This window comes from Pholcus phalangioides, unplaced genomic scaffold, assembly GCF_987345545.1.
Source record: "Pholcus phalangioides strain wild (caught in Gottingen) unplaced genomic scaffold, Ppha-v1.0 ptg000022l_1, whole genome shotgun sequence".
Lineage (NCBI taxonomy): Eukaryota > Metazoa > Arthropoda > Arachnida > Araneae > Pholcidae > Pholcus > Pholcus phalangioides.
The window spans coordinates 19,357,297-19,384,707 of NW_028301615.1; the positions used below are offsets into that span (position 1 = coordinate 19,357,297).

At 39.3% G+C, this 27,411-nt stretch overlaps 2 protein-coding genes across 6 annotated transcripts in view; one reads left to right on the forward strand and one right to left on the reverse strand.

Moving 5' to 3' along the window:
• Nucleotides 1–18,624, forward strand: part of LOC149069950 (uncharacterized) — a 304,673-nt gene extending 286,049 nt beyond the window's left edge. For all 4 annotated transcript variants that reach the window (XM_089249957.1, XM_089249958.1, XM_089249959.1 and 1 more), the window contains exons 5-17: nucleotides 1,386–1,499; nucleotides 1,614–1,721; nucleotides 1,811–1,942; nucleotides 2,056–2,175; nucleotides 2,276–2,412; nucleotides 3,873–4,092; nucleotides 4,183–4,245; nucleotides 6,173–6,277; nucleotides 9,740–9,872; nucleotides 10,996–11,120; nucleotides 11,217–12,165; nucleotides 14,502–15,577; nucleotides 15,664–18,624. In XM_089249957.1, the coding sequence (XP_089106083.1) occupies nucleotides 1,386–1,499; nucleotides 1,614–1,721; nucleotides 1,811–1,942; nucleotides 2,056–2,175; nucleotides 2,276–2,412; nucleotides 3,873–4,092; nucleotides 4,183–4,245; nucleotides 6,173–6,277; nucleotides 9,740–9,872; nucleotides 10,996–11,120; nucleotides 11,217–12,165; nucleotides 14,502–15,577; nucleotides 15,664–16,578 (4,197 nt within the window). In that variant the 3' untranslated portion in view covers nucleotides 16,579–18,624. The remainder of the gene's footprint in view (nucleotides 1–1,385; nucleotides 1,500–1,613; nucleotides 1,722–1,810; nucleotides 1,943–2,055; nucleotides 2,176–2,275; nucleotides 2,413–3,872; nucleotides 4,093–4,182; nucleotides 4,246–6,172; nucleotides 6,278–9,739; nucleotides 9,873–10,995; nucleotides 11,121–11,216; nucleotides 12,166–14,501; nucleotides 15,578–15,663) is intronic.
• Nucleotides 18,576–27,411, reverse strand: LOC149069952 (uncharacterized). 2 transcript variants are annotated; one of them, XM_089249963.1, is made up of 3 exons: nucleotides 27,372–27,411; nucleotides 26,535–26,708; nucleotides 18,576–24,339 (listed from the first exon to the last, which is right to left on the reverse strand). In XM_089249963.1, exon 3 carries the CDS (start codon nucleotides 24,259–24,261, stop codon nucleotides 22,828–22,830), a length of 1,434 nt encoding a protein of 477 aa, XP_089106089.1. In that variant the 5' UTR covers nucleotides 24,262–24,339; nucleotides 26,535–26,708; nucleotides 27,372–27,411; the 3' UTR covers nucleotides 18,576–22,827. The 2 variants fall into 2 exon arrangements, with proteins under 2 accessions (XP_089106089.1, XP_089106087.1); XM_089249961.1 differs by having other exon boundaries at nucleotides 26,524–26,708.

A 27,411-nucleotide genomic window follows, 5' to 3' on the forward strand; every position in this document is an offset into this window, starting at 1 on the left:
TTTTCAAATAAAAAGTATGAGGAATTTACTTCAAAAAATTATGAAACAGGAGGAATCGGTAGTGAATCAATCTCTTTATGAAATCCGCTCTAAATATGTTTAGGAAACCTTACAACCCTTTCAGTGGAGGTTCCTTGGTTAAGGAAAAGAAGGTAAAACCAGCAGGAAATACAGCAGAACCTAACTGTAACAGACTTCACTTGTAATGAACAGCTAAAAAAATTGGAAAAAAAATTTTATCTGACGAGTTTAGAACTCATTTTAAGTACCTAAAAATATTGAAAAAGTTGTTACTCGTTTAAAAATCATTTCCAAGCAAGCGATTAAACATCGATCGTTGTTTTGTTTTGCGCAAATATGGACGGGCTTCATGACCCATACCACTCGCCAGCTATAAAAATTAATATTAGTACAGTGTATACGAACACATCTTTTTCACTTCAACTATACTGAAGACTGTTTTTTCTATTCGATGAACTCGTACTGTATAATAAACACTTTTTACAGCTATAATTACTGCACTTTCATTGATGTAGGGTTACGCCCTACACCCTGTAGCGTTACGTTTTTGTTAGGATTATTTGTTGTAAACCGGACTCTTTCATTATAAAGGACAACCTTCAGCACCAGTTAGTCCGCTATAACGAGGTTCTACCGTACCTGTTTCAAAAAACATTTAAATGTGCACGAATAAACACGAAATGTTCAAGCATTTCGTGGTACAGTATACGGTACACACACAAACTGTACTGTATCAGTTCCATTTGATATCCAAGGAAACCCCAACCCCCTGGCTAACTCTTCCGCCATATTTGAGCAAAAGTGTGACGTCAGTACTATCGCTATAGCCAATCACCCAATCACTGTTCCCGATCCTTTGTTTTTAACTATTCGACATCATATGAAGCAGCAAAAAAATTTTTCTCCTCGAAGATGGAGGACGATGTGAGTCCGTTTCCCAGAATAGGTGCCTTAGCCAGACACCCATAAGGCGCTATAAATTACAGTGCACTCGTCGCCCATCTTTGATCTAAGAACAGGTTTGTAGCTTCAAATGATGTCTCGGAAATCATTGGGGGGGGGGGGAGGACAGGGTAAAGAACAGCGATTGGCTATGCTTTTGAAATACTGATGTTACACTTTTGCTCAAGCATGGCGATGAATCAGCCTGGTATTTCAAGGAGCTGCAGTGAATTCCGCGTGTTTCGTCGCGAATCAGTGGCTGAATCATCACTGAAAAGTCGACTAAAAATAGTTTTGGTTCAGTATTTTTGTGAGAAATTAGAAATTGTATGTTCACTCCCTTAACTGGGAATACCAGAGTGCAAATATCGTACTTCACATGTACCGTATTACATACGATGTTTTCTCTTCCTGTATATTAGACGACGAGGAAATCAGCTCTACTGACGGCAGCCAAGAAAGCCAAGTTAAAAAACAATCCTTCGAGGGTCAGGTTCGCCGAAGGTGTCGTGATGAATGGCTCGCCTTTGTACTCGGTTAGTTTAAAGATTATATTACGTCCACTATTGAATATAATCATGATCTCTTCATTATAAAGACCACTATATAATTATATATTTGATGGGGTTTTTTTCTCAATTCTTTCGAAGCCTTCCCCGTTAGATTCTTACGCTCCATTTCTACCGAATGTGCTCAAAGTATTCTTGGAAAACGGCCAGACGAAGTCCTTCAAATACGACAGCACGACAACTGTTCAAGTGAGTGAATATTAACATTATGAAAAAGAATCGCAAAATTTGATTGGCGTAGAAAGATTATTCACGCGCTCTCATTGGATATTTTCCAGGATGTCCTGAATTCTCTGAACGAGAAACTGTCGATAAAGTGCCCGGATCACTTCAGCTTAGTGACTGAACACGTGAAGATAGCGAGGAGGAACCGGATGTCACTCCTAGATCCCAAAGGAACCCTCGCCAAGGTGAGACATACTGTATATCATGATTCCTGTCTGTCAATTATTCGCAAAATTTTGAAATAGGAGCATGTTGATTCATGTGAATCACGTTATACCATTCTTCTTATCGTTATTAGATCGCCGCGAGACCAGGTTCGCATCACTTGAGATGCGTCTACCGAGTGACATTCGTGCCTAAGGATGCCTACGAACTTCTGCAGAAAGATCCAGTTGCCTTCGAATACCTTTATGTACAGGTGATGAGTTTTCATATATTCATATCACGATGATGATCAGTACATCGATGTCTGTCCCGATGTGTAACTATAGCTGTCGTTTTTTGTCGTTCCCCTCAAGTGTTGTAACGATATGGTCCAAGAGCGTTTCGCTCCAGAGCTGAAATACGACATCGCACTGAGATTGGCGGCACTCCACATACAGCAGCATGCGCTCAACAACGGCATCCAAGGCAAAGTCACGGTCAAGTCTATAGAGTAAGTATGGCGATGGATTTAAAAATAATAGTACAATGACACCTCAATTTTTTCTCAATGGCCTGATTTCTGCATTGACAAGTAAGGCATTTGCCAGGACACATTAATTTTATGGGAAATCTTTAAAAAAATGTTCATAGACTATAACATTTTTGACTGCAGTCGGAGGGCCCCTCCCCTGTTCCTGCTTGTCTCAGGGCCTCCCATGTGTGGAAGTTGGGCCCTGATTTTTGCCGTTCCGTATTACATTTGCGTTGAATAACCGATATAAAATGAACCAGGGGTCTACGTGACAGCTTCGAATAAATTTAATTTGCTCCCGAGTGCTGCATTGATAAGATGCTCGTCTACCTCCGTGAAGCGTGAAGGTTGCCGTCAGGTCCGCGGGTTCGATCCCGATGAAGAACATAAGTTCCTTCCCTTCTGAACCTGAGGTGACCACCGATAGATAGTGCCTTCATCTCCGACGCTATTCGATCGGTAGTAAATATTTGTATGGCTATATGACCGGAGACGGTGTGCGGTAAAATAAATAGTAGTTGCTCAAATAGAAGACAAACCTGCTTCGTCAAAGGGTTCAGAAATGGTCTCCGTATCTTGTAGTCCAGTGCCTCCCAAAGTGAGTAAAATCGTTCCCTGGAGGGCCATGGAAGGCTGTGAAAGTAATTATACCCACAAAAGATCCTATAAGTTTGCTTAATTTGGGGGGGGGGGCAATGCAAGAAAAAGTTTTGAAATCCCTCCTTTAGGCTAGTCTATCTTTTTCAAGGTCATTTGTTTCATCGCCCCACCCCCTTTCAGAATTGTTTTCGCTGCTAAGCCAGCCCATAGGATCCCATGTTGTATCTGTAGATGTTACTTCCCTTCCTGATCCATTCCATTCCTCCCCGTTTCAGGAGACACTGCATAAGGCCGTGATTTTTTAAGGTCTCTCATGCCAGGACACTTTTAACGTTCTCCTCATATTTTATTGTAGAATAGAATATTAAAAAAACGTGTATATATACTGTACTTAGGTAAGGCCGATCCCCGGAGGGCCTCCAGACAGAGGCTTACACGGCATCTTTTTTTTGGGAGGGGCCGCACAAGTGGATTGGAGTCTGGGAAGGTATAGAGAATCTCGTCCAGGCAAATCATGTTGGGAGTTGCTAACATTCAAAAAACATTTTGAAACTGAAAGAAGTTGATTACAACAGCATTAATTTTTTTTTAATACTTGACTAAACGCATAGGGGTACACTGGCCCCTGTGCGCAAGCCTCTGCCCCGGTCCCCCAGGCTAGAACCCTGTCAATTTTTCCCAGGTATAGGTTCAGAGGCCATATGTGCACAGTTCAATGATTTTTTTTTTCACATCAGAGTTTAATTTCTAACTTCATTCGATAAGGATTCATTATTGATCACTAATTATACATTGCACGTGTTTTGTGACGAGTAATGAACGTATATTTCCGGAAACAGAAGAGAATGCGGACTGGACCGTTTCGTTCCCCTGTCTCTGCTGGAGACGATGAAGAGGAAAGAGCTCAGGAAGCTATTGAGCCACTTCTTGAAGCAGAACCAGTCTCTGTGCGGGCCGGGCCAGAAGCAGCTGACGGCCCTGCAAGCGAAGCTGCATTACCTCAAGATCATCAGCGAACTGCCGAGCTACGGATCCAAGTGCTTCTCGACGAACATGAAAGTGAGTAAAAATTGTCGCTTCAGATCATAAAAGAAACTCATTTTTGCATTTCAAAATGCATCTTTTCTAATCCGATCGATTTTATTACAGGATTCCGGCCCAGAAACTGCCTTATTAGTGAGTCCGAAATTCGGTCTTAGCCTCTTCAACCCTGTAAGTATGCACGGAAAAATTTTTATTACCATAAAATCTATAATTCGATCAGAATATTACGGGGGGGGGGTGGATCAAATGAAAGGGTGACAGTAATAAAAATAGATAAAAATATACGTACCATTTAAAAGAGAAATTGTCTTTTATGGATCTCAAGTTCCATTTTTCGCCGCAAGCTGGTATACGTCCTCCTTAACGGACCATCAGTTGCTTTCAAGCGTCCTTAACGGAGGCCGCTTGAAAGCAACTGATGGTCCTCAATTTCTTACATCTAAGAGTCTGATCTCTGCTATTTCAGAAGTTTTTTAGGAGGGAGGTTGAACTTCAGAAGATGATGGGAGTCTGAACTGTAGACCGGTAAAACTGCCCCTGTACTCCCTAGTGAAATTCTTCGAAATGATTGGCAGTTTGCTGGTCGTAAATCCCAACGCCCAATATATGAGGATTGGGTTTATCGGGCAAAAAAATAAATCAGAGCTGCTCCAACATTTCAGAATTTTTCTTCATGGCACGATCAAGATGTGTAAACGTTACTACGTCTCAAAGTAGTAGTAGTACTTCTAAAGGTTCCTTGTAAAGGTTCAAGGTCTTACATTTTGTGTTCCATGGACCCTTTGCGCCAACAAGACTAAATTCATAAACTTCCTCTCCCGCGCCAATATAATGAAGGCTGCCGACTCCTTTACGGAATAATATTCAGTGTATAATAACCGGGGGAAAATAATTGTTTTCTCATCCTAGCTCACGGGTCCCCCTGAAATCTCTCAATAAATAAATCGAATACAATCTGCGTCTACCGCCACAGTAATTTACTACCGTTTTACCTCCTTTCGGGAAGGGAACTAAGTTCTTCTGGGAAGTTCTACTACTACTTGACCTGACATGCACCTCGTGAACATTCTTCTGCGGAAAATCTTACGAATTTGTGCATGCCGAATGTGTGTTCCCAGTTATACGTATAGCCCTGAAGAGGTTTTTCAGAGATATGCGCGTTCAGTGTTCTAATAGCGCTGCCTGTTCCCCATATTTTGAAAATGGCAGAGGCTGGGATTTTTCCGTGTTATGTAAGTATCGTGTTAAAGTTCTGCCTGCTCTCTGAGAATTTTTCACGGGAGGTGGGAACTGGCAAACGTTCTGGTCTCGAAGGTGGAAAACTTCAGTAAAACGAGCTTCAGCTGACTACTACTTTACCCACACCAACTCCAGTCATATTTAATACCGATTGAGTTGGGTCGGAAATTAAGGCACCACATCTATCTCAGGTTCGGTAGGAAAAGAACTTGTTATCTATGCTCTTCCCCGGGATCAAACCTGCAATATTTCTTCCCCGCTTCAGCTGACTACTACTCTGTCTTTCGTAGGCCTACGTTTGCAAGCCGAAAAGCCAGCCTTTTAGAATGGAATGAAAAGGATGGGAATCGGCAAATGGCCTTTTATTCTGGTCTGGACCACCTCTGTGCCGCCAATGGGGGCTTTGAACCTAGATCCTCTCGCGATGAGAGTCCAGCACGATTCCCACACCACCGTACCGCCTCTAAGCGACCTGGACGGCAAGAGTCTTCTCGTGTTGTCATCAAAAATTCCTATCTCTGATCTGAACCATAGGCGGAGATAGACTTGAACGTCTGGGGGGCACGATGATGATGATAATTCATATATACATTAGATCAGACGACTCCACCTTTGACGCTGGGGGGCAATGCCCCCATGACCCCTCCCCTCCGTATCTCCGCCCATGATCTGAACGCTTTTTTTTCACACTTAGGTGACACGCACGTCAACGCCATCCTCGGCTTCTGCAGAATGTACTCTGCATTTCCCCTCGTCACCTTTTCATGTGATCACACATAATTTGGTCTAACATCACACACACACACACTCACTCACGAACCTCCTAGATGTGCATTGTTTTCTTTTGTTTCCATAGCCCGTGACCCTTGTATATATCGAAGGCATATCAGACGTCCGTGTCAGCAAAGAAGACGAGCTTTCTTATTTGGTCGAAGTCTTTTTGAAGGATCCTGACAAACAGGTAAAAATTACGGCTTTCTCTCTCTCTCTCGTGATTAATGGCTTTAATTTCTTTCTCCAACCGAGAATATTTTGAGTCGACTTTTCAAAGGGCCTTTAATACTCCATGTACGAAGACATCTCGAATTATCCTCCATTGCTTATACCAACTAATGAAATTCTCCTTGAGATAAGAAAAAAATGGTGATCGATTCTCGAGTATTAAATATCAGCGATCGATATTCCTCGGTTGATCCCCGTTCATTAAAAATAATGACTATGGGCTGATGAATTCAAATTGCAGTCGTTGCTCTTACTACGAATTGTGAGGGTTAATCAAATGAAACCCGCTCGGGGCTATTCGTTAAGATTAGGAGAAGTAAAGTTTCCCAGTAATTGAAATGAAACGAAGTTATTTATAATACAAAGTTATCTTTACAAGGTGTTAAAAAATTGACGGAATCATTTGGAAAATGAATAAAATTCAAAGAAAAAATGATAAAAATGCATCGTTTGCTTAGGGAAAGCCGTATATTTTTGGTCAAACAGAAATTTAAAATTAGTTACAAATTTTTGCAACAGATGTCCCTGTAATGTAAAAAAAATCTAAAATGTTGCATTTTCAAATCATTTGCAGCAACGGCATGTAGTCATTAAACCCGGGGTTCCCAAACTGTGCTCCACCAAATACGGGGTGATTATAAAAAAAACTATCCCGACATATGGGCCCCTAACTATCATACCATTCACAGAAACTGAATGAAATTTTGGCATAAGGTATTTTGAGGTATGCGCTCAAGAATGATATGGAAAACAACAGTGTCACTCTAACAGTTACGGTTACAGTGAGAAAATTTCGAAAATATCAAATGGCAACACCAAGTTTTTTTTATTGGAATGCGATCTCCATACTGAAAAACACTAAATAGCGTTGGAATGGCACCTGTAGCACGAAAATCCCCGGAGCTAGGCAAGGAAAAAGTAAAAAGGACTTTGCCGTGCACCAGAGCATTAATGTTCGTTTCATTCGTCTTCGGCTGAGATCCCAGCCTGATTAGTCCTCCACAAGGTCATGTGGAAAATTTGTGAAACACAATAAAATGCTTTATTTTAGGCTGCTTCTCTGTCCTTATTGGTTGTCCTCACTTTTAGCCTATCTACCGCCGGTGATTTTCATGCTACAGTTGCCGTTCGAACGCTATTTAGGGGTTTTTCACAATGGAGATCACATTCCAATACAAAAAACTTGGTGTTGCCATTTGATATTTTCGAAATTTTCTCACTGTAACCGTAACTGTTAGAGTGACACTGTTGTTTTCCGTATCATTATTGAGCGCATACATCAAAATACCTTATGCCAAAATTTCATTCAGTTTCTGTGAATGGTATGATAGTTAGGGGCCCATATGTCGGGATAGTTTTTTTATAATCACCCTGTATTTCTTGGTGCTCCACGAAGAGATTCGAAAATTTTTTTTTTTTAAATTAGTTTTTCTAAGTATTTCAAAACTTGACATTTATTCCCAGGTTATAGCTGGGAGCTATCTTTGTTAATCAACGAAAACAAATGTTGTTTTTAATGCGATGAAATGCATCGCAGGTATTTTTTCAAACTTGATGCATTTATCCACAACCAGCGGATGAAAGAAGTTCCTGGGGTATCTCTTCCAGAGTCGGGTCCATGTGTTTAACCCTTCAGAGACCACCATCACGTGGGCATTTCATTATTTTATTAATATTTTTCGCGCACAAAATTGATTTGAATAAAAATAACTGAGGTGTTCATTGCATTTTAATCATTATTACAATACCACTGTGACATGTGTTCCACTAAAAATACCAGTTGGAGACGTGTCATCCGATCCCTCCTTGCCCGATGTTTTTATTTTGTTTTTGTTTTTAATTTTTAGCATATTATCGATATTTCTATTCTAGTTGATTCATCAAGGTACTTATTTCATTTTTTTCCCCAGAAAAACAAAAATTGGTAGGATTGAGACGTTCCGGCACCATATGTCATCATTGAATCACGGTGAACTTGTGCGATTTCAATTTTTCATGCTGGATCATAGTTTCACACGGGCTCCACAATATTTTCAGCCGCGCAACAGCCTAGTATAGTTGGGAATGGGACTAGTCATTTTATGCTCTTTGCTCTTGATTTCCTATGATCCATTCATTGTGTTTTCTGGAATATAGCTCCTATAGATATGCCCATTATAAACGCATTACTCTGGCTCAGAAAAACGTTCAGTGCGAAGACTTGCTTTCAGCAATAGTATGGTTTTCCGGCTCCCGAAGCCACTTTGGTGAAGTGTGCTTTGCGTGGTACATATACAGACTACGCCACTGTATTCTTCATTCAAATGGGTGGTAATATGGTTTAAATATCTGACATCGATAAAACAACGTACGATCAACAGCTGAGGGAGGCCTTTGATTGGTACTCTATACAAGGAGACATAGCGCGACGCCGCAAGCTACATGAAGCCATTAAGCCCTGCTTGCTTTCGTGTAGTGTCATTTTCATTGCAGAACAAATGCTCGTTCTCACACGATATAAGCTTTTTTAGGGCTATTTATCAAGGTGGTAGACTGTCCATTTAAGAACTGCACTGTCAGATCATTCACGGGAGTTGGCGAAATATAATGGTGGGTAATGCGAGTAATTTAATAGAAAAAGAGCAAAACGTTAGTTATAGCACAATATGTAAGAGAGTGCGCATATTTCTCATGTATGCATTCTACTTTGTAAGGAAGCCTTCTACGCATTTCTAGGAATAATACGCACACTCCAGGGGCACCGGAAGTGATTTAGAACTGTGGGTTCTCGGCTTGATACTTAAGTAGGAATTTTGACTCAGTTTTAGGGGTCCTCGAACACCCAACAAACTCCCTGGCTCCTATGCCACTGGCATATTTTTTACGCATTTTTAGTAATGCGCACGTCTAATGTACATATTTAGGGAAATTGATGCTCCTAAAAGCATTTTCATAAAAATTCAAGCTCCTGAAAGAATTTTCAAATGGTTACTTGAGGCTCGAAAGGTTAAAACAACATCAGCTAAAATTTACATTTTCGTTATGTGGTGCAGGCCCCCTCCCCCGCCCCATCCACTCACTCTTTTTGTGTTAATCATCCAATACAGTGGTGGCAACTAGCATTATTGTGCAACAAAATTACACTATGGGGAAATCATGCCAAATCCCTTATTGTTAGTGTTCCCCTAGTTCCCTATGGCTTTATTCAGCTCACTGTGGCGGACAAATCAGCGTTCTTGCTCCCGTACGATATCCACTATCTCCTCAAGATATCGGAAGCCTGTCTGAGAATGCCTGTGGTGACTTCTAACGAATACAATGAATTGTGTAGCTGCCTTATATAGATCGCTTAAATTCTGCCACACCATCAGATTTTCGTCCATCTTAATGTAGGTTTCATTTGATCGATCTCCATTACTTTCACTGCTATTTTTTTTTCTAGACCCTGACCATTAGCATGGAGGACCGAGACGCCGAGGAGTTGGTTCTGTTCTTGAAAGGATACCACCGTCTTTTCGCTGGGAAAGAACTCCCGGTTCAGTGGGATATTGTCGATCCTTGGAGAAGTGAAACGGGTAAGCAACTAGTTTTTAGACACCCATTCTTATTGCTCGTTAATATCAAAGTGGCGGACAATGAATCTTGAACGGCTAGAATTTGATTGCTGATTCGAATCCAAAGGAATTCATCACCTCTCCTCATCTTTAGACACCTCTTGGTCCAGAATTAGGACCGTATAGCTAGGAACTGGAAGAAAACTAGAATTAGGCTATCCAACTACCTTTCTAGTTCACTTCTAATGTGGTACTGGATTAAACTTTAATAACATTATTTGACAGAAAGTGTTCCAAAATGGTAAAAACCATAGTGAACTTTGTACTACCTATTTATTTTCTATGAAAAAGTCATTTTCATGTCAAATTTTAAGCAAAATCCATGTAATATTCAAAACGGGATTGCAAGAAATTCTATGAAAAATGAATTGTTTTGGTATTTTCAAAGTACATTTTGCTAGTGATGATGTAGGTTTGATATACCAAAATTTAAAGGATTTTATGAGTTATTTTTGATTATTATTTATGAGTTTATTTTTGATTTTATGAGTTACACTCAAATCTATCTCTGTTGATATACGTGTGAATTTTTTTGAAATTTCATTTAACATATCGTGTATAAAAAGCACAGTAATTAAACACATGTGAGACCTTAGATTTTAGTTCATAACTTTAACAATATGTGGCAGAATATCATATTGAAATTTTGTTACAATACAACCAATAAATTTATTAGAAATCATGTTTCAAACTCAAGTAAACTATCAAAACTAGCATTCTTCGTAAAACGCCTTGAAAATTTTAACTTCACTCTGATTACTTGCCAAATTAAAACGCAATACTGAAGTGGACGTAACTTAAATTTTAAGCACCATATAAATAAATCGAGGCTTTCTTTGAAATCACAAGGAATGGGACTTTCATAAAGAATAAAAATAAATAAAATAAAAATCGATAATTATTAAAATTATATCAATTATTTTCTAAAAATGACGTTTTAAACGTAGTCGGATACCTTAAGGCAGTTGTTCTTGAACGTTTTCTCGCCACAGCTCCCTTGCTCAATTCCTCGCCTGCGGCGTGGATTGTAATTGCATGTTATATGAGAGAGTAAAAAATAATAATTATTATTATTATTGCACAGTTCCCTGCTTCCACAATCGACATACAGTGAAGGAATCCCCATGGAGTTACCCACCTCATCCTAGTGGCCCTGGGCTCCGAACTCTAGACCTGACAGTGCCGCCGCCTCCTTACACGAGCTGTGACGTAAGTTGTTTTCGTGAATCTTGGCTATCGCATACTTGGCTCTTTCACGGTAATGTGTATATCTCCACATTCATTTTTTCTTTTTTTCTATTTAAGATACCAAAGAGTCCTTCGAAGGAAAGATTTGCGTCGGCTTCACCGTCTGAAAACCGACCTAACGATCAAGAGCAGGTCAACAAAAAGGATAACATCGACAGCATAATGAACTACGTCGTGGAAAAGCCGATGAACGGGTCGATTCGGATCGTACCGTCTCGGAATATCGACGAGCGGCATCCGGGAATCGATTACCAGAGCGTCATATCGATGGAGCTCCTGGAAGACAGTTCCGGAGACGTCGACGTCGACCTTTTCGAGGCGAGGAACGACGAAGTCATCAAGCGCATATCCGAAATGAACCAGATCCTGGTCGATGCAGAGACTTACCTGCACGACGGCCCCCGTCGAAGAATCGCTGCCGCTGCTGACGACGCGGCGACGCCCGAGCACCGTCCCATAAAAGCTGCCGATTCCCTGCTGTTGCTGACTCAGGCTCAGGACTTGGAAGAGGAAAAGCTCATGGAGCAGCTCAAAGTGCCCATCGTGATGGACGAAGAGATATCGCCTTCGGAGAGTGACACGGACAGTACTCCGAACGACAGTCCGCTGCATCGCTCTACTCCTGTACGAAACTCCCTGAACTCTCATCCCAGGGTCAGGAGGGACTCGAGCTTCGGTCTGCATAGTCCGGACCTCATACCAGGTCTGGATTCGGCCACCGACAACATCTTGGAGATCCTGAAGAGTCTCCAGGCGGAGGAGATGCAGATGCCTTTCGCGGAGGGAACCCTTTACCTCGACCCCGACATAATCGACCTAACCATGATTCCTCCACCGAACACTCCTGATAAGGACACCAATGAAGTGACGTCGCAGCTGAGCACCCCTCCGACGGAATTCTCGAACAGCACGACGAACTACAGGTCGAACGAGCTGGAAAAATGGTTGCAACTATCGCAGGAAGTCATAAATGAAAAGAGTGAATCATCCACTGATGCTACATCAGGTACAGCGATCTCTTTTCACCCTCTCACTTATACGTTCCTTCTCAGTTATAAGACATTCCCTGTCGGTGAATAATGCTGTTGTATTTACTCATTCGCCTCTCTTACATATGCGTTTTTTTTCCTTGCACCGACGCATAAGAAAGAGAGATCACCGTTATTTGTCAATCCCCATTCAACTAACACTCGCAGTTATCGTAACAATTCCCTAAGGGGGCCATTCAAGTATTACGTCAGCAGATTTTTAGCCATTTTTGACCCCCCCCCCCTTGTCAGCAAAACACTGACCCCCTTCCCCCCCCCCTTGTCGTCAAAATTTCGTCAGCAGCTAAGAATATTTCGTATCTTCAAAAAGGGTGGTTGATGACGTAAGCAACCTTTAAAACCCCTTCCCCCCTGTCATCAAAAGTCAGCAAATCCGAACCCTCCCCCCCCCCCGATACTGACGTAATACTTGAATGACCCCCTAACAGGGTATCAAAATTTAAAAAAACGGGACATTTTAATCAATGCACGGTTTGGTTAAAGCACGAAATCGTGATTTCATGAAATAAATTTATTTAATCATTACACCAGTATTATTGGAATAAAGTACTGTTGTAATGATTAAATAATATAAACTCATTTGTTTAACACTAGGTTTACCAAGGGGTCATTTTGACCCCTCTAAGAAAATTTTTCGTTAATTTTCTTCAATTTGTGAAAAATGCTTTACGTTAAAATATCAAAAATAATAAAAACTAATTATAACTGATGTAATTTTATTCAGGTTCGTTTTTTCTACTTCATACTATATAGATAGGTCAATTTATATTTTTCCCAATTAAATACCGAAATGACCCCTTTGGTAGAAATAGGTATATGTCAACTCATGGTAAACTTAGTGTGAAATCACGATTTCGTACCTTCATCGAATCGTACATTGATATAACACAACTTTGTCAAATTTTAAATTTATAAAGCAGCCAAATGATATTCAAAAACTATACATTTCTGCCCCGTTGATTGCGGAACATATGGTCATGTTGTTCGTAATATTTCGGTTAAAATTGAAGGGTAAAATTAAATTGAGAGGAAAAACTCAATTTTAAATTATCTGTCTGGATGATGATACTGCTATCTTCGACGAAAATCAGAAGTTTGGTTTCTGACCGTTAGATGACAGCACTAGGTTCGTACCAAATCTAAATTTATTTTTTAAGAAAAACTTCATTAGGCTGAGCAACTTTCGTCGTTAAAAAATCTGAAGTATATTATTTAAAATTGTAATCTTGTCATTTTTTAATTTAAAAGGTTATGGAAATTATCTTCCTCGATATTATGAAATCACCGGAAAATGCGGGTCATGTGTAGGCTGACCATATTTTCTCGAAAGAAATACGGGAAAATACCGGACATCGCTAATTATTGCCAAATAGTGATGCCAAAAGTAAACAAAGTTGCCAAGAAATTACGTAAAAATCAAAATGGCGTGAAATAAAGCATTACTGCGAATTGCAGTGGATTTAAATGAGTTCCACGAAATGCAACGTGAAACGTTCACCAAGACAAATGTGAGAGATAAATATTCTTATTTATAATTGTAATTATCATAATATAATTTATGAGTGGGAAAATGGTTTCATTTTCTGACTTCAATAATGAATAAAAATCCAGGTAAGCTTCGTGTAAAAAACGGGAAAAACCGAGACACTTTCGCTAAAAAGTCGAGACGGCCAAAAAAAAAACTGGGACTGTCCCGGGAAATACGGGACGTATGGTCACCCTTGACATGTGCAGTGCCGTCTTAACGCATGGGTCTACCCGTTCACCTCAAGGGAAAAGGGGCTTCAGGAAAATGAGATGTAGTTGAATTTTTCGAGAATTTGCGAAGCAGTGCCTCAGAAAAATCACTTGGCCCAGGGGCCCATGATACTCTTAAGACGGCTCTGGTCATGTGGTAAACTGTCGCTATGCTATCTATCGATGAGTCAAGTTAAGACACTGATTCGCAGTCATTTTTCCATTATAGAAATACTGTATGGATGAGAATTCACTGGGAAATAAACATATACAAAACACACCATAGACTTTAGAAAATAATTGCTGTTTAGCCGGATTTGTCAAATTGTTAGACTAGTCTTCGAATGCGCCGGAGTTCCTTGGGGAAGGTGAGAGAGAATATCTGAACGTTCAAAATTCATCGAGTGATGAGCTTTTGTTTTTTAAGCGTCATCGTGATATAAAACTAAAAAGAGTGGGGGAGGAGGGTAGCGTGCAAATTTTGGAAGGCCATGTGAGCTTAAAGAAGAAAAAAGTTGGAAACCCTTTATAAAAGAATGTTTTATTTTATTTTCAGAAACGTCACGTTTTCGGGAATCGACCGTAGATTCTGCCAGAGTGGTCGCTGACTTGGATCATTTGTGTGACGCCCTTTCAGAAATGAAGGCGACGAGCCTCGCTCATCTGACAACCGGCAAGGACACTTGCGGTGGTGGCGGTAGTGCCGAAAGTATAGACTCCTTCATCGCGAGCGTCTCCGTACCACCACCTCCCGGATCCGGTGAGGAGGATGACCTCTCCGCCTTCATAATACCACCACCACCCAGTTCTAGTCCGAGTACAGAGGCCCAAAACGAAGTCATCGCTCGTTTCCTGGCGGCAGCCGAAGACATGAAGCGAATGTTTGGCAACCCTGCCAGAGACCACGTCGATGACAGCGACGACGCGACTCCGACCGCGGAGCGATGCTTCGGCCAAGAACATTGGGCCAACGCTTACATTAAGTCATCTCAATTCCAAAGGACGCTTGGTCTATTCGATAGGTTCGCCCTGGAAGCCGATCTCCACAGTGGCGACTCTTCCGGGTACGACACCCTGACGTCGTCGTTGACGTCTTACGGGGAAACTGCGATGGCGGACGAGATAGACAGCAATACTTTCAATTCAGTGGAAGAAGAGACTCACACCTTCAGGTCGTTTCCGAGCAGTTCCGACTCGACACCCGTCGTGGAACACGCCCCGACGTCGCTGCCCATTTGCAGTAGGAGCGACGGTAGCGACCAGCTTCCCGTGCAACCTCACTCGAAGACATCGTGCGTCGATATGACTTCGCCTCTGTCGTTGACGTCACCTTCGTCAACCACGAGCTCGGACAGTTCTGTGATATTGGCGGACAGTAAATCCACGGAGATGTTGGACAGCCAGTCGGTTCTGGTGAACGGAAGTGCGGACTCGGTCTTCTACCATACTGGAAGTTACGACAACCTGCCTTCGCAGATGCAAGACAAGTCCAACTGGCCCGGAATTTCACGCTCCGTGTCCTGGTCGAGCATGACAAACAAGCAGAGCCCGCTGATGCAACGCAAAATCAACGACGATGCACGCCTGGGCTTGACTCCAAAGCCTCCAATACCACCTAATCCATTCACGCAAGTAAGTAAGCGACATCGATTTTCCTAAATTTTTTGTATTTATGGATTTGGGTGTCATATTGATTTTGATCATCTTCTTCGTTTCAGTCTCGTCTTCGAAAATCTTTCAGACGTGGTCCCATCAAAGGTCCCGTGGCTCCGAAAAATTCCGATACCGCCGAGGCCGGTGACGGCAGAGACATTATTTCACCAGCTGCTCCAAGGAGTCTGGGTAGCAGGAGCCCGTCTCCCAACAGTAAGAAGCTTCAGGTGCCTGAGAAGACCCTGAACGGTGTCACGACGCCACTCGCTTCCTACGATGAAAGTGACAGCAACAGTCCACCCGATCAGGCCGATGACCCAGAAATTGGCTTCGAAAACAAGAACGCGACGACCTTGCTGGCCAACGGTTGCGTTCAGAACTTAGTGTCTTCCTCCGAGAGGCCTTCGACTATCCTTCCGGGCCGGCCCCCACCATCTCGTCCAAACGATGCCTTCAATAAAAAGCAGGGAACATACATATCTCAGTACGGCGGGCCTTTCCACCAGGCGCAAAAGGACGTCTCCAGCATGGTCCTGCATCTGAAGAAGCTCGGGCAGATGTGCTCAAGCCCGAAGGCCAGTAATCAACCGCTCGTCGACGTTGGCAAGTTCAACCTGGCCAAGGAGGCCCTCGTCAACGAATCGAGACAATTCGTGACGTCCTCGAAACTGTTCGTCAAGAGCGCAATGGAATCGTCCGATAAGATGATAGAGAACATGGCTGTCGGTGTGGCTCTACTCAACCGCATGTTCGCGGTCAGCGAACTGGTCATCATGCACATGAGCTCCAAAGAACAAGTGACCACGCTCATCGAGAAGCTGCGTGACGTGGCCATAGCCTATCTCCGGACAGTGGACGCGGCTCACAAGGCCGTCTTGACCAATAACCCTTACATGGGCCTACTGATGAACCAAGCGACAACGCTTGCCACCACGTTGACGTCTCTGATGCGCACTTTGCGAGACATTTCGAATGCCTAGGGGGTGCGCGTACCATTCGGAACTACAAAATTAATTTTAGAAACCGAATGTAGCACCAGCTTTCGGGAATACTGCCCGAGGCTGTATAATTTTCGAAACTCATACTTTCAAATAAAGCTAAAATTAGTTAGGTTCGGATACAGCCTTTGGGAAACCAACATATCTTAAAAGAATGAAGCCTTTCACAGCCAGTGTCATGGTGAGGAAACAGTTCCGGGCTAATGAGCTGCGGTCTTGTCCTAGTAGGCTTCAGGATCTACGATGGACATCTCTAGATTGACTGTGATATTTTTGGCTGCACAGTAGACCAGAATGTGTTAGCCATCACCAGAACTGGCTCTTAGAGCCATTTGAATCTGGGCTGTCCAATTGGAGCTGCGCTGGTAAACCAGGCGCGTAAACCAAGCGCACGTAAACCTGCGCTTCCTATTAAAGGAAGCGCAGGTTTACGTGCAATTCCCTCGTGTTGAGCTGTTATTCAAACCAACTCTCATCCGATTGAACAACAGCCACAATGGTGATGTGCACCTGACCCTGTATAATTTTTTTATTTGCTGCCAGTGATGGCCGGCACTGCCATTTTCGTATTGGAATACACCTCTAGAGGCAACCGAGTCCCCTTGAGACAATGTGTTAAAATCAACTTGCGTGATAGAACCTTTGAGTCTCTCTGTATCAGTCAACAGTCTATCACGCGCCTACCTTAGCTTGAACCTAGATTCTCCATAAAGATCTTCATATGTCCCGATATCCCGAGAAGCTTGTTCGTCCCATGTTTTGATTTTTTTAAAAACGGAAAATTTTAAGTCTAAAGATGCCTACATACTACTCTGACGTAACGTGGAATCATGTAGTAATGCGTGTGATATGAAATTCTGAGTAGTGGGAAATTCAGAATTCACCACGTCACGTCAGAGTACTGTGCAGACACCTCAACCCGTGCATTCACATCACCACCAAGGTTTGCTTGCAGCAGCAACTCCAAGTGATTGTCTTATAATTATTAATTATCTTACAGAAAGACCATTCTTCGTTCTACAATATTTAAAATTCGGTTATTTTGGTGAGCTATCTGATGAAGCAAATCGACAAGCACATTGATTTCAGATGAATAGAAATGATTTTGTCTGTAGATGTTAGGCTCACCATAAGCTTGCATGGCGTGTATGTTAGTTTGTCTGTCAAGCCTACTAATGCAGCTTCAGTTTGAAGATCATCCGTTACCACTGAAGATGTCCACCGCAGAATGGACAAAACAAAATATCGGGAAAATCCTAATTTCACTAGAAAAGCGCTGCTCGTTAGCCCGGAAATGTCTTCCCTCAACACCATTGTCTTATTTTCGATAAGGAAAAAATCTCGTTTTTTCTCCATACATATCTCTTTTCCTTCGCAAAATATCAGTGCTTTACGCATGCGCTTTCCAGTCCGCCACAAGAAATCCTACAGAAAAATCAAAAACTTTGAAAACATTGAAATTGGTGAGATTATCTCAATTCGAAACGAATTTTCGTACAGTACTTCCGACTCAAAAATAAGCTTCTAGTGACGTCGTTCATCAACCAATCAAAAAACTGAAATACGTGTATATACGAAACTATATATATAATTTGCATATTCTCTTTTGTATATTTGTATGATAATTTCTAAGAGGCTCCTTTCCCCCCCTTTGTTGTTTGTATGATGGCTTTGTTGTTTGTTTGTAGCCGATCGAGATATATTAATGCGATATAATATAATCAAGTAGAAATGTGGATTTTCAGTTTTCTTTTGAAAATATATGCAGATTGGATAATGTTCCGTGTGCGCCATCTATATGTTTCTACGCATCGTATCACATGTATAATATGCTTCTTTTTTTTTACCAAGCAGAACCAAAGGTTTATTTGTGAAAGTGGACAATATAGAAATCGATGATAAGGATATTTGATTCGGTCGAAAAATAAGTGAGATAAACATAAGAAATATAACTTTTTATTATCATTATATAATTATTATTATTGTACGACTAGTCGTGGAAGAATAAAAACTTTATATGACAGTTTCCTTCTGAGTGTTGGTCTCATTCATTTAGATGTCTTGCGTAATCGAAACACAGGATAAAATTCAACAAGAAGTTTTATCCTTTCAACCATCGAGCTTGAGCTTATATTACTGGAGGGAGCATCTAGCCACCGCAACAACATCAAATGCAAGAAAATCACGTGACTCGGTGAAAACAGTACGTGCCTGGCAATTTGCCCATACAAATGTACAATTCGGTCTAAAGCGTATTAATAATACGAATAGGTTACTTTGATAGTAACCTATACGCTTTGATATGGTTGGTCTCTAAATACTGGGTTTTAATAATTTAAAAAAAGGGTAGAGACAACTCGCGTCTAAAGATGAAAAAAAGATTAAATTATTTATTTCATTAATACTGGAATAATTTCTTTCGTTAATTGCTGAAAAATTTCAATTCTTGAATTTTCCTTCAATTCTGGAATTATTTCCTTTATTATTTCTTTCATTAATGCTGAAATTATTTTTCATTAATTTTGGAATTATCACTTTCATTAATGCAGAAATTATTTCATTGATTCTGAAATTACATCTCCTTAATTCTGGAATTGTAGCTTTCATTAATTTTGGAATTATCTTTCTTTAATTCTGGAATTATCATTTCATTAATGCTGAAATTTCCTCTTTCATTGATTTTGGAATTCTTTTCCATTAATTCTATGATTTTTTCTTTCATTAATTTGGAATTCTCTTTTTTTTAATTAATTCTCGAATTTTTCTTTTATCAATTTCGGAATTATCTCTTTCCTTAATTCTGGAATTCTCGCTTTTTCATCATTCTGGAATTATCTTTAATTAATTTTATTATATCTTTCATTAATGCTGAAACTATCTCTCTCATTAATTTTGGAAGTATCTCTTACATTAATTCTGGAATTATCTCATATCGATGCTGAAATTATTTTTCATTTATTGTTTTAAATTCCTGTGGATGCCCATAAGAAAATAACGGGGGATTGTGTGTGTTTCACCGAGTCACGTGATCTTCCGACGAAATATGTGGGGGGGGGGGCACCGTTCTCAACACTGCCAAGGTATAGACCGCTGACGTCATACTCTCTCCACTGATATAAGCTTGATGCTTTCAACTGAATAATGGTTCTTAACCAGACAAAAACAGGTAAAACTTGTTTTACCAGCATTTATCCTGTTTTTGAATTCAAATAGCTCAGTGAACATTGCACTTATTGTGGTTTTTTTGGCATCAAGAGAGACAGTGCAGCAACTTCCTAAGTGGATTTTTGAGCACAGGGTTGTCCTTATAAAAAGTTATTTACATTTTAATTATTTTACAACCCCCTTGCAACATTAATGATGCATCTGAGTTCTACATTCTATTCGGATAATTTTTTAATTGGAAGTATGCCTCTAAAATCAATGGTTCGCCAGCAAAATGTGGTGCGTGCTGGTAGCTATGCACCTTGTATATGCATTTAGTGTTCAACCTTTTTCTATTTGTGGACTGGTGAGATTAAGTGGGAGAAATAATTATTGAACCGGCGAAAAAGAAGCAGTGATTCTGATTCATTATAAATATTCAAAGGATGGTTTTGCTTTTTGTTCATGTCTATTGAAGCAGTATGAGAAAAACAATATCAAAACAAATACTTTGGAAAACATAAAAATATTAGAGTATAAACGAATAGCCGTTATTTTATATTGCAAAATAACAAAAATAAACTCAAATGGTAGAATATCACTATCAAAAATTCAATATCAAAAAAATTCAACATTACACAACTGGCCATTACCTCAACATACACATATATTATCATACAAAAAAACAAACACATCTATTAAAATCTTTATACTCTATCATAAAATATTTTTTAGTACAGTAGACTCTCGACTTTCTGACTTAGTTTAAAACCAATAATGCATTAATGAATTACAATATTACCTTTTCACATTTGTGTGTAATAATTTATCAATGAACAGTAAAAAATAATATGGACCGGCACAAATCATACCGTACAGCAGTGTTTCACAACCTTTTTGATGTAGTAGATTCCTTTCAGTGAGAATTAAGGCACCAGACTCCCTGTAGCGAAGGTTAATTCACATGCTGCCTCCCCATGAAATGCAAAATGTGGTGTTTTTTTATAATTTGCATATCATAAAAATTGAAGTAATAAATTACAATACCACAACAATAAATGTGTCTGTCGCGCAATAATAGTAAATGAAAATGATCCCACGGGGGTTCGTTGTAAAACTCTGCTATACAATGTACATGATTTTGTTTTTCCTGCAATTAAATTAGACATTATAAAGTTTATCTTGAAATATGTGTAATATTTTTATTTTTTGGACTTCCTTTTTCTGTAGTAAATTTTTAAAACAGAACAGTTCAGAGAAATGCATAACAAACATTTATTAAATATTCGCCTGTACGTAAATCGTAGGTCAGAAAATATGGATAAGAGTGGATTCTATGTAAAAAAGATATTTTATGGCATGGGTGTAGGTAGAAAGTGAGCATTTATGGAACTCCAGCCTATATCCAGCTTTTCTGTTACCCGGCCCGCCACATTAGACCGGATAATCCAGAGTCTACTGTATATAACCTACATTTAATGTAGCCTACATTCAAAAGTAATGGAAGACTCTCACAGAATCCATACCTAGATTTCTTTCTACAAACAACCAATATTAATAATACAATTACGGTTGATCGAATGAAACCCATTGAAATGGATTTATTCAAACAGGCAATAATGTTTAGTCCTCGGGGGAAAAGAATAGCTTTTGGGACGCTCCTCGAGAAAGGGGGGGGGGTGAGGTCTATTTTGTGGTGAAAAGATGCAGAGGCATTCTTCATGGTTACTGGTTATGTTCTCTGCACCGATTTGCTGCCAAGTCATACCTGCTGTGCTAAAGGCTTTATTTTCATTCGTTCTACTAGTCAATTTTGAAAGATGACAAATAAATATGAATTGAGTTGCTACACTGGCTATCAATCAAGACCACTTTATCTCAAAAATCAAATTGTGCAGTCTCGACAAATATATCTAAGTCCCTTCTTATTCTTGGAAGACCAAACATCGAATAGCATGGCAGAATTTGACAAAGCGATTTCTAAGGACTGCACTCATGTTCATTCGAAAAAGTTTAAGTAAGTATCAAGACAAGAAGAACACTTATGCTGTACCTGAAAAAAGTTTCTGGTTGGTCCATTACAATGATACATTGGACCAGCTGCATAAATCAGCTGAAAGTAAGAGACCCTTTGCATGAGAATGCTTTTGCATTATGTGATTTTGTTTCATGTAACAATGCTCATCCTCTACCATGATCCTTTTAGGTGGGTTTTTTTTGGTTTTGTGTATATATATATATATGTATAGGAAGGATTTAAACCACAAATATTTCTCAAATGAAGCACTACCGACCCCAAGGTTATCACATAGCCTAAACTATAAACTAATGGGAAAGGGGACAGATGCTTCTGGTGGTAATCTTGAAGAGAAACAAAAACGCTTTAAAATCATTGAATTTTACAGTGAGAGGGGGGGGGGGCAAAATTGCATTTTCTACCTCACTTGAAAAAATTCTAGTTGTGACTCTGAGTGATTGACAGGGCCGTCTTAAGAGCATCATGGGCCCCTGGGTCAAGTGATTTCATTGAGGCCCTATCTGGCGAATTCTCAAAAAATTCAACTACTTCTCATTTTTCAGAGGCCCCTCTTCTCGAAGTGCCTGGGTAGACCCATGCGTTAAGACGGCACTGGTGATTGGAGATATGAGGATCCTATTGGTTGGCTTAATTTTGAGGCGGCAATGGAAATTTTTTTTCAAAGGAAACTGTCAACCAAAAAGTCTTGTCCAAACAAATGAAATTTACATTAGTGATAGATAGGTGCTATAGGATTAAATAGTGCAGAATCGCCTACCTGTTCATGCTTGCATGATGCTCACAGCACAAACAACGAGCACTTTTCATGCAACAAACAAAATCACATCATACAGCATGTTAATGAAGTCACTCGTTCAAAATTATTTTATGCAGTTTGCCTAATGCACCTGGGTGAACCTTTTCGTGTCTTAATAAAACCAATCAAGCTGATTTAATTTGATCAACCCTAAAATACTTATACAACTGTTTTTTGATGTCATCGCTCACCACATTCTCGTAATAAATAAATAGAATAAGGCTGTGTGTGTGTTATCAAAAATTATTCTATACTACCCATATTTTCTCATTCTATATGTGGGAATACTAATATTATAAATAGCTTTAAGTAAACCATGGTTGTAAATTTGATCACGTTGTAAAACAATACTATTATCAACAACAACATCATCATCCAATACATTGAAAGACAACAAGTGCAGCAGCCATGTTTGAGTTATACCACAACATAACCGATAGTGATGCAACAGAACATCTGAGGGAGGAACTCGCAACTCCCTGAAACTGCCCTTATGTTTCCAAACAAAATGAATGCCTCCCTCGAGGACCTTATCAGGCTTGAGGATATACTTTGAGCGGTACCAATGCTGCCATGAAGTTTTCTGCCGCCTATTGAAAGTGAATACATCTATTCCAGTAGCATTATCAATGGGATATTCCTTACAAAAGAAGATATTCGGCAACACATAACTGGCCACATCTTCATAAATACTGTCCCAATAACGTAATAATTTATTAAGGTCCTTGTGTTTTTTTGGAACGATGAATTCGTCAAAATCAAGTATAGCAGTGTGTGAAAATACATTTGAACTTGCTGATAAACAATCCTGAATGAAAGCTAATTGACCGAAAGAGTGTATTGAGCCATTGTGTACAGGAATGTCCCATTTCAATAAACTGAAAGTGACATTAGCTAATTTTTCAGCTAGATTTATAAATTTTGATAACTTTTCAAAACTGTTAATATAATATATGAAATAATTTCTGACTCCTAGAGCAGAATGATAACTGATGAACTCGATTAACGGTGTATATGTGCCTATATCATATACTGGCCTAATACAAATGTTCATATTTATATCTTTTCTTGATGATACCAGTTCAGAAACAAAAGGTTTGATTTTGACCCAAGTGGTTTCTTCACTCACAGTCTCCCGCAGAGACACATACTGTGGATGGCTCTGTGACAGTTTGTTAGATAAGGCACAGTAAAAGAGAGCAGCTGTATAAATTTCATCATGGGATTCAGGTACTTTCTCAATAGCAGCAAATCCTGTAGCATGACTGCCATTGATGCCCTTAAGCACACATTCAATATTAGAACCTGAGATGGAACGATTCGATGATGTGATGCCTATGATTTTCACGCAAAATGGCATCAGCATTACATTGATACTACTGCATGTTGTTATATATGCAGAAAACGCATAGATGTCTGCAGTAAGATGTACCCATTTTTTGTTCGGATCAACAAGGAGACTGGAAGACTTTCCTCGAAAGGAATTTTTGGAAAACTCAATAATTTTGTCTTCAATTTCTGATTTCATTCGGTAATGTGTGCGTTTTATTTCTAAATTACTACTGCTGCCAATTAATAAGCTGCAATTGATTGATTGGTTAGACGTTGACCTAAGCTTTGTGTATAACATGCACATGAAAAATGAGTAGAGGGATAAGTATACTATGCATAGCTGCTTCCTGCACATTTTTCATGAGTTTAAGGGATGGTACTTCTAATACGCTGCAGTTTCTTCTTTTCAATTCCCTCCAACATGAAACCAAACCTGAAATTATAAAATATTTTTTAATCATTTCATCAATAATTAAACACTGACCTGAGCAACACAAAATCAAACTGATCATAATGAGCAAAACTTACAGTTTTTACGAAAAATGGGGATTAAGACTCAGTAATTAAAACTACTGTGAGATTCGATTTTGTGACTGAATGGTGAAACTTCTTATTTATACAGTGATACCAAACAAACACATTGGTTCACAAATTTTTTGGCTATTTATTTCGTAATTTTCCTGCCTCTGCTAACAGTGTGAAAATAGTAGCTTTCTACAGTAGTAGATAGTAGTTTATAGAATATATATACATAGTTTCAAAATCAGTGACTAATACAATGGTTCTCAAAGTTTTGTCTTCAGTGGCTCCCTTGCCCTAGCAGTGGTTCCCAAACTTTTGAATTGTGATGCCCCCCCCCCCCACCAACAAGAATTTTATCAGCAACCCCCTCACTACATAGTGTTAGTGTGGCCATGTGAATCCGGTTTTTCCACTCTCCATATTTTTTTGCTTATAAATGTGTTCTCCAGTAAAATGCTTTCGGAATGCCTGTTTGTCTCGATTTTAATTTCCATAATCAGTTTCATGCACACCCCAACCCAACCCTAAGGTCATATGGAAAAATAACAAACCAAATGCTGTATAACCTGCCAGTACTAATTGACTAAGTGAGATAGGCAGGCACGACAGCCTCAAATTTCTAACAATGGAGACCCAGTTCGAGAGGGGTTGATTTATACCTTCAGTCTGCCTGTGTGTATAATACAGATTATACACCATGAGGCGACCCCACGATGGGCGCAACCAATGATAAATGCAAAAATATATATCATATTATATATTAAATATTTTGTTGACAGAAAACTGTTTTGTTATGAAATTCAAACTAACCATATAACCTAGCCCCTTGCATATGAAATCAGAATTTGGTTGTATTTCCGTTATTGGGTCCCCAGACAACTTGGCGAAGTTTTTCATCGCCAATATGCGATACTTGTCTACCTGTGGTAGCTGTGTCAGAATAGCTCCATGTGACGTCATATCAGACTGTGATGTCAAATGAATAAAAAGTCGTGGATTTTAAAATTAAATGAAAACTAATTTATTAATATATAATACATGTTGGATTAATAATAATTTATATTTACTTATTAATAAGTGTTATTATTAATAATAATAATTAATTCTAATTAATAATTAATATGAATAATAAGTAATATTACAAAAATTAATGTAATCCTTAATATTATTTTAATTCAAACACATTATTATTATTCATATTTGCATATATTATATTTAGTCAGTAATTGTAAGTTATTAGTTATTATAGTTTTTATAGTAATAGTAATTAATAATTTATTAATTAGCATAATTATATTAATTGAAAAGTTTTATTATTACAATTTGCGGTACAGTACTACCCGCAGCTGGTTCATTGGACTTCCTGTTCCCATTTGTCTGGTTTTCCCCTTATTGCATTACAGACCTCTTGGTGCGGGTGGAATGGAGTCTATAATTTACCCATTGCGACCAAGCGTAGTGTGGGAGCTGTTCTACAACCCCTATGTCCAAAGGGTTGGATCGCCGCAGCAGCGAGGGAGTGAGCGGATATATCTGCGGCACAAGTGAAGAACGCTACTTGTTGATCGATTTACTTGCTGGGATACTTTAACAATTACAAGTAACGCTGTTACTTGTTACAGTTTATATTTTTTTAATAAAAACATAATAAAATAATTACATTTGCATTGCGGTATGCCACTGCATTTGTTGGACAAGATCATTTGGGGGTTTTGTACAGGTATCATGGTCATTTTGTGAGTTGAGCATTTCCAGCAAGTAAATTGACTAACAAGTAACTGCTCGCTATGCTCACTTCCTCGCCACAGCAGGACAAAAAAATTACCATGACAGTTTTGACTTATCTTGAAGTCAAACCTAGACATGAAGCACTAAAAATGTTTTCCACAATTAATTATTTGGTGCCAGTGCTCGTTTTATAGTACTTGTATCAGATAGCTATTTTTTGTTTACATCACTAAATTATAATTACAAAGAAAAATAAAATTCATAATATCTAGTGAAAAGACCAGCAATTCTGTGATGCCCTGTCTACGTGCTAGCAGCACACTCACGTAAACAAAGAAATGGCTATCCACAAACTAATTGTAATTACCTCATACGAACCATTGACACTTTTGCGCAAAGAAATAAAATGATGAGATAAGAGCTCCAAAGTTTCTTTTACAGATGCACATCAACATCCTAAACATCCTATATGCCCGCTGTGAGCTCTAGGACTGCTTTAGGCCACTTCAGTTTCTTTCTTGAATTTACTTGTCCTTTTGTACCAACCTAGGGCTTTAGGATGAGGGGGAGAAAAAGAAACACACAAAATTAGTGTTAGTTTTTTAGAATAAGATAGAATTTCATGCATCAGAATATATAAAAAAAATAAATAGCAAATATCTTATATACATATATATTTTTATATCACATATGTATATAAAACTATACACATTCATACGGTACCGCCATGGCCCCCCCCCCCACAAGGGATGGAAAAAGACAAAGCTCCAGCACTGGGGCCCGGGACGATTTTCACCATTTTTTTCTTTTTCACGCCATAAATTCATCATAAAGGGGCCCGTGAAAGTAGTCGGGGGGGGGGGGCGCAAAAGATCTCAGCCTAGGGGCCCTGCTCTAAGATGTGGGGGCCATGGGTACCGCACACACTAAACTCCACAAGGGTGCACAGCTTTTACACAAATTGTACAGATATTAAGTCATATTCACAGTATATACAGCACAAGAAATTTTCTCGAATCAAAATAAATAGCTATATACAAGAAAAACATTAATACTACTTGCATGATCCAACCGAATTATCCACATAACAAAAATCACAATATATGCAGCAAAAAAAAATTCAAAAAACAAATGTATTATATACAAATATATACAAGAACTACAAAAATGTTTGCAAGATATGAGTAGATAGAAAAACAAATCAGTGATATTTACAGCAAATCCTAGTGATGCAAGTAAAATATAAATAAAAAGA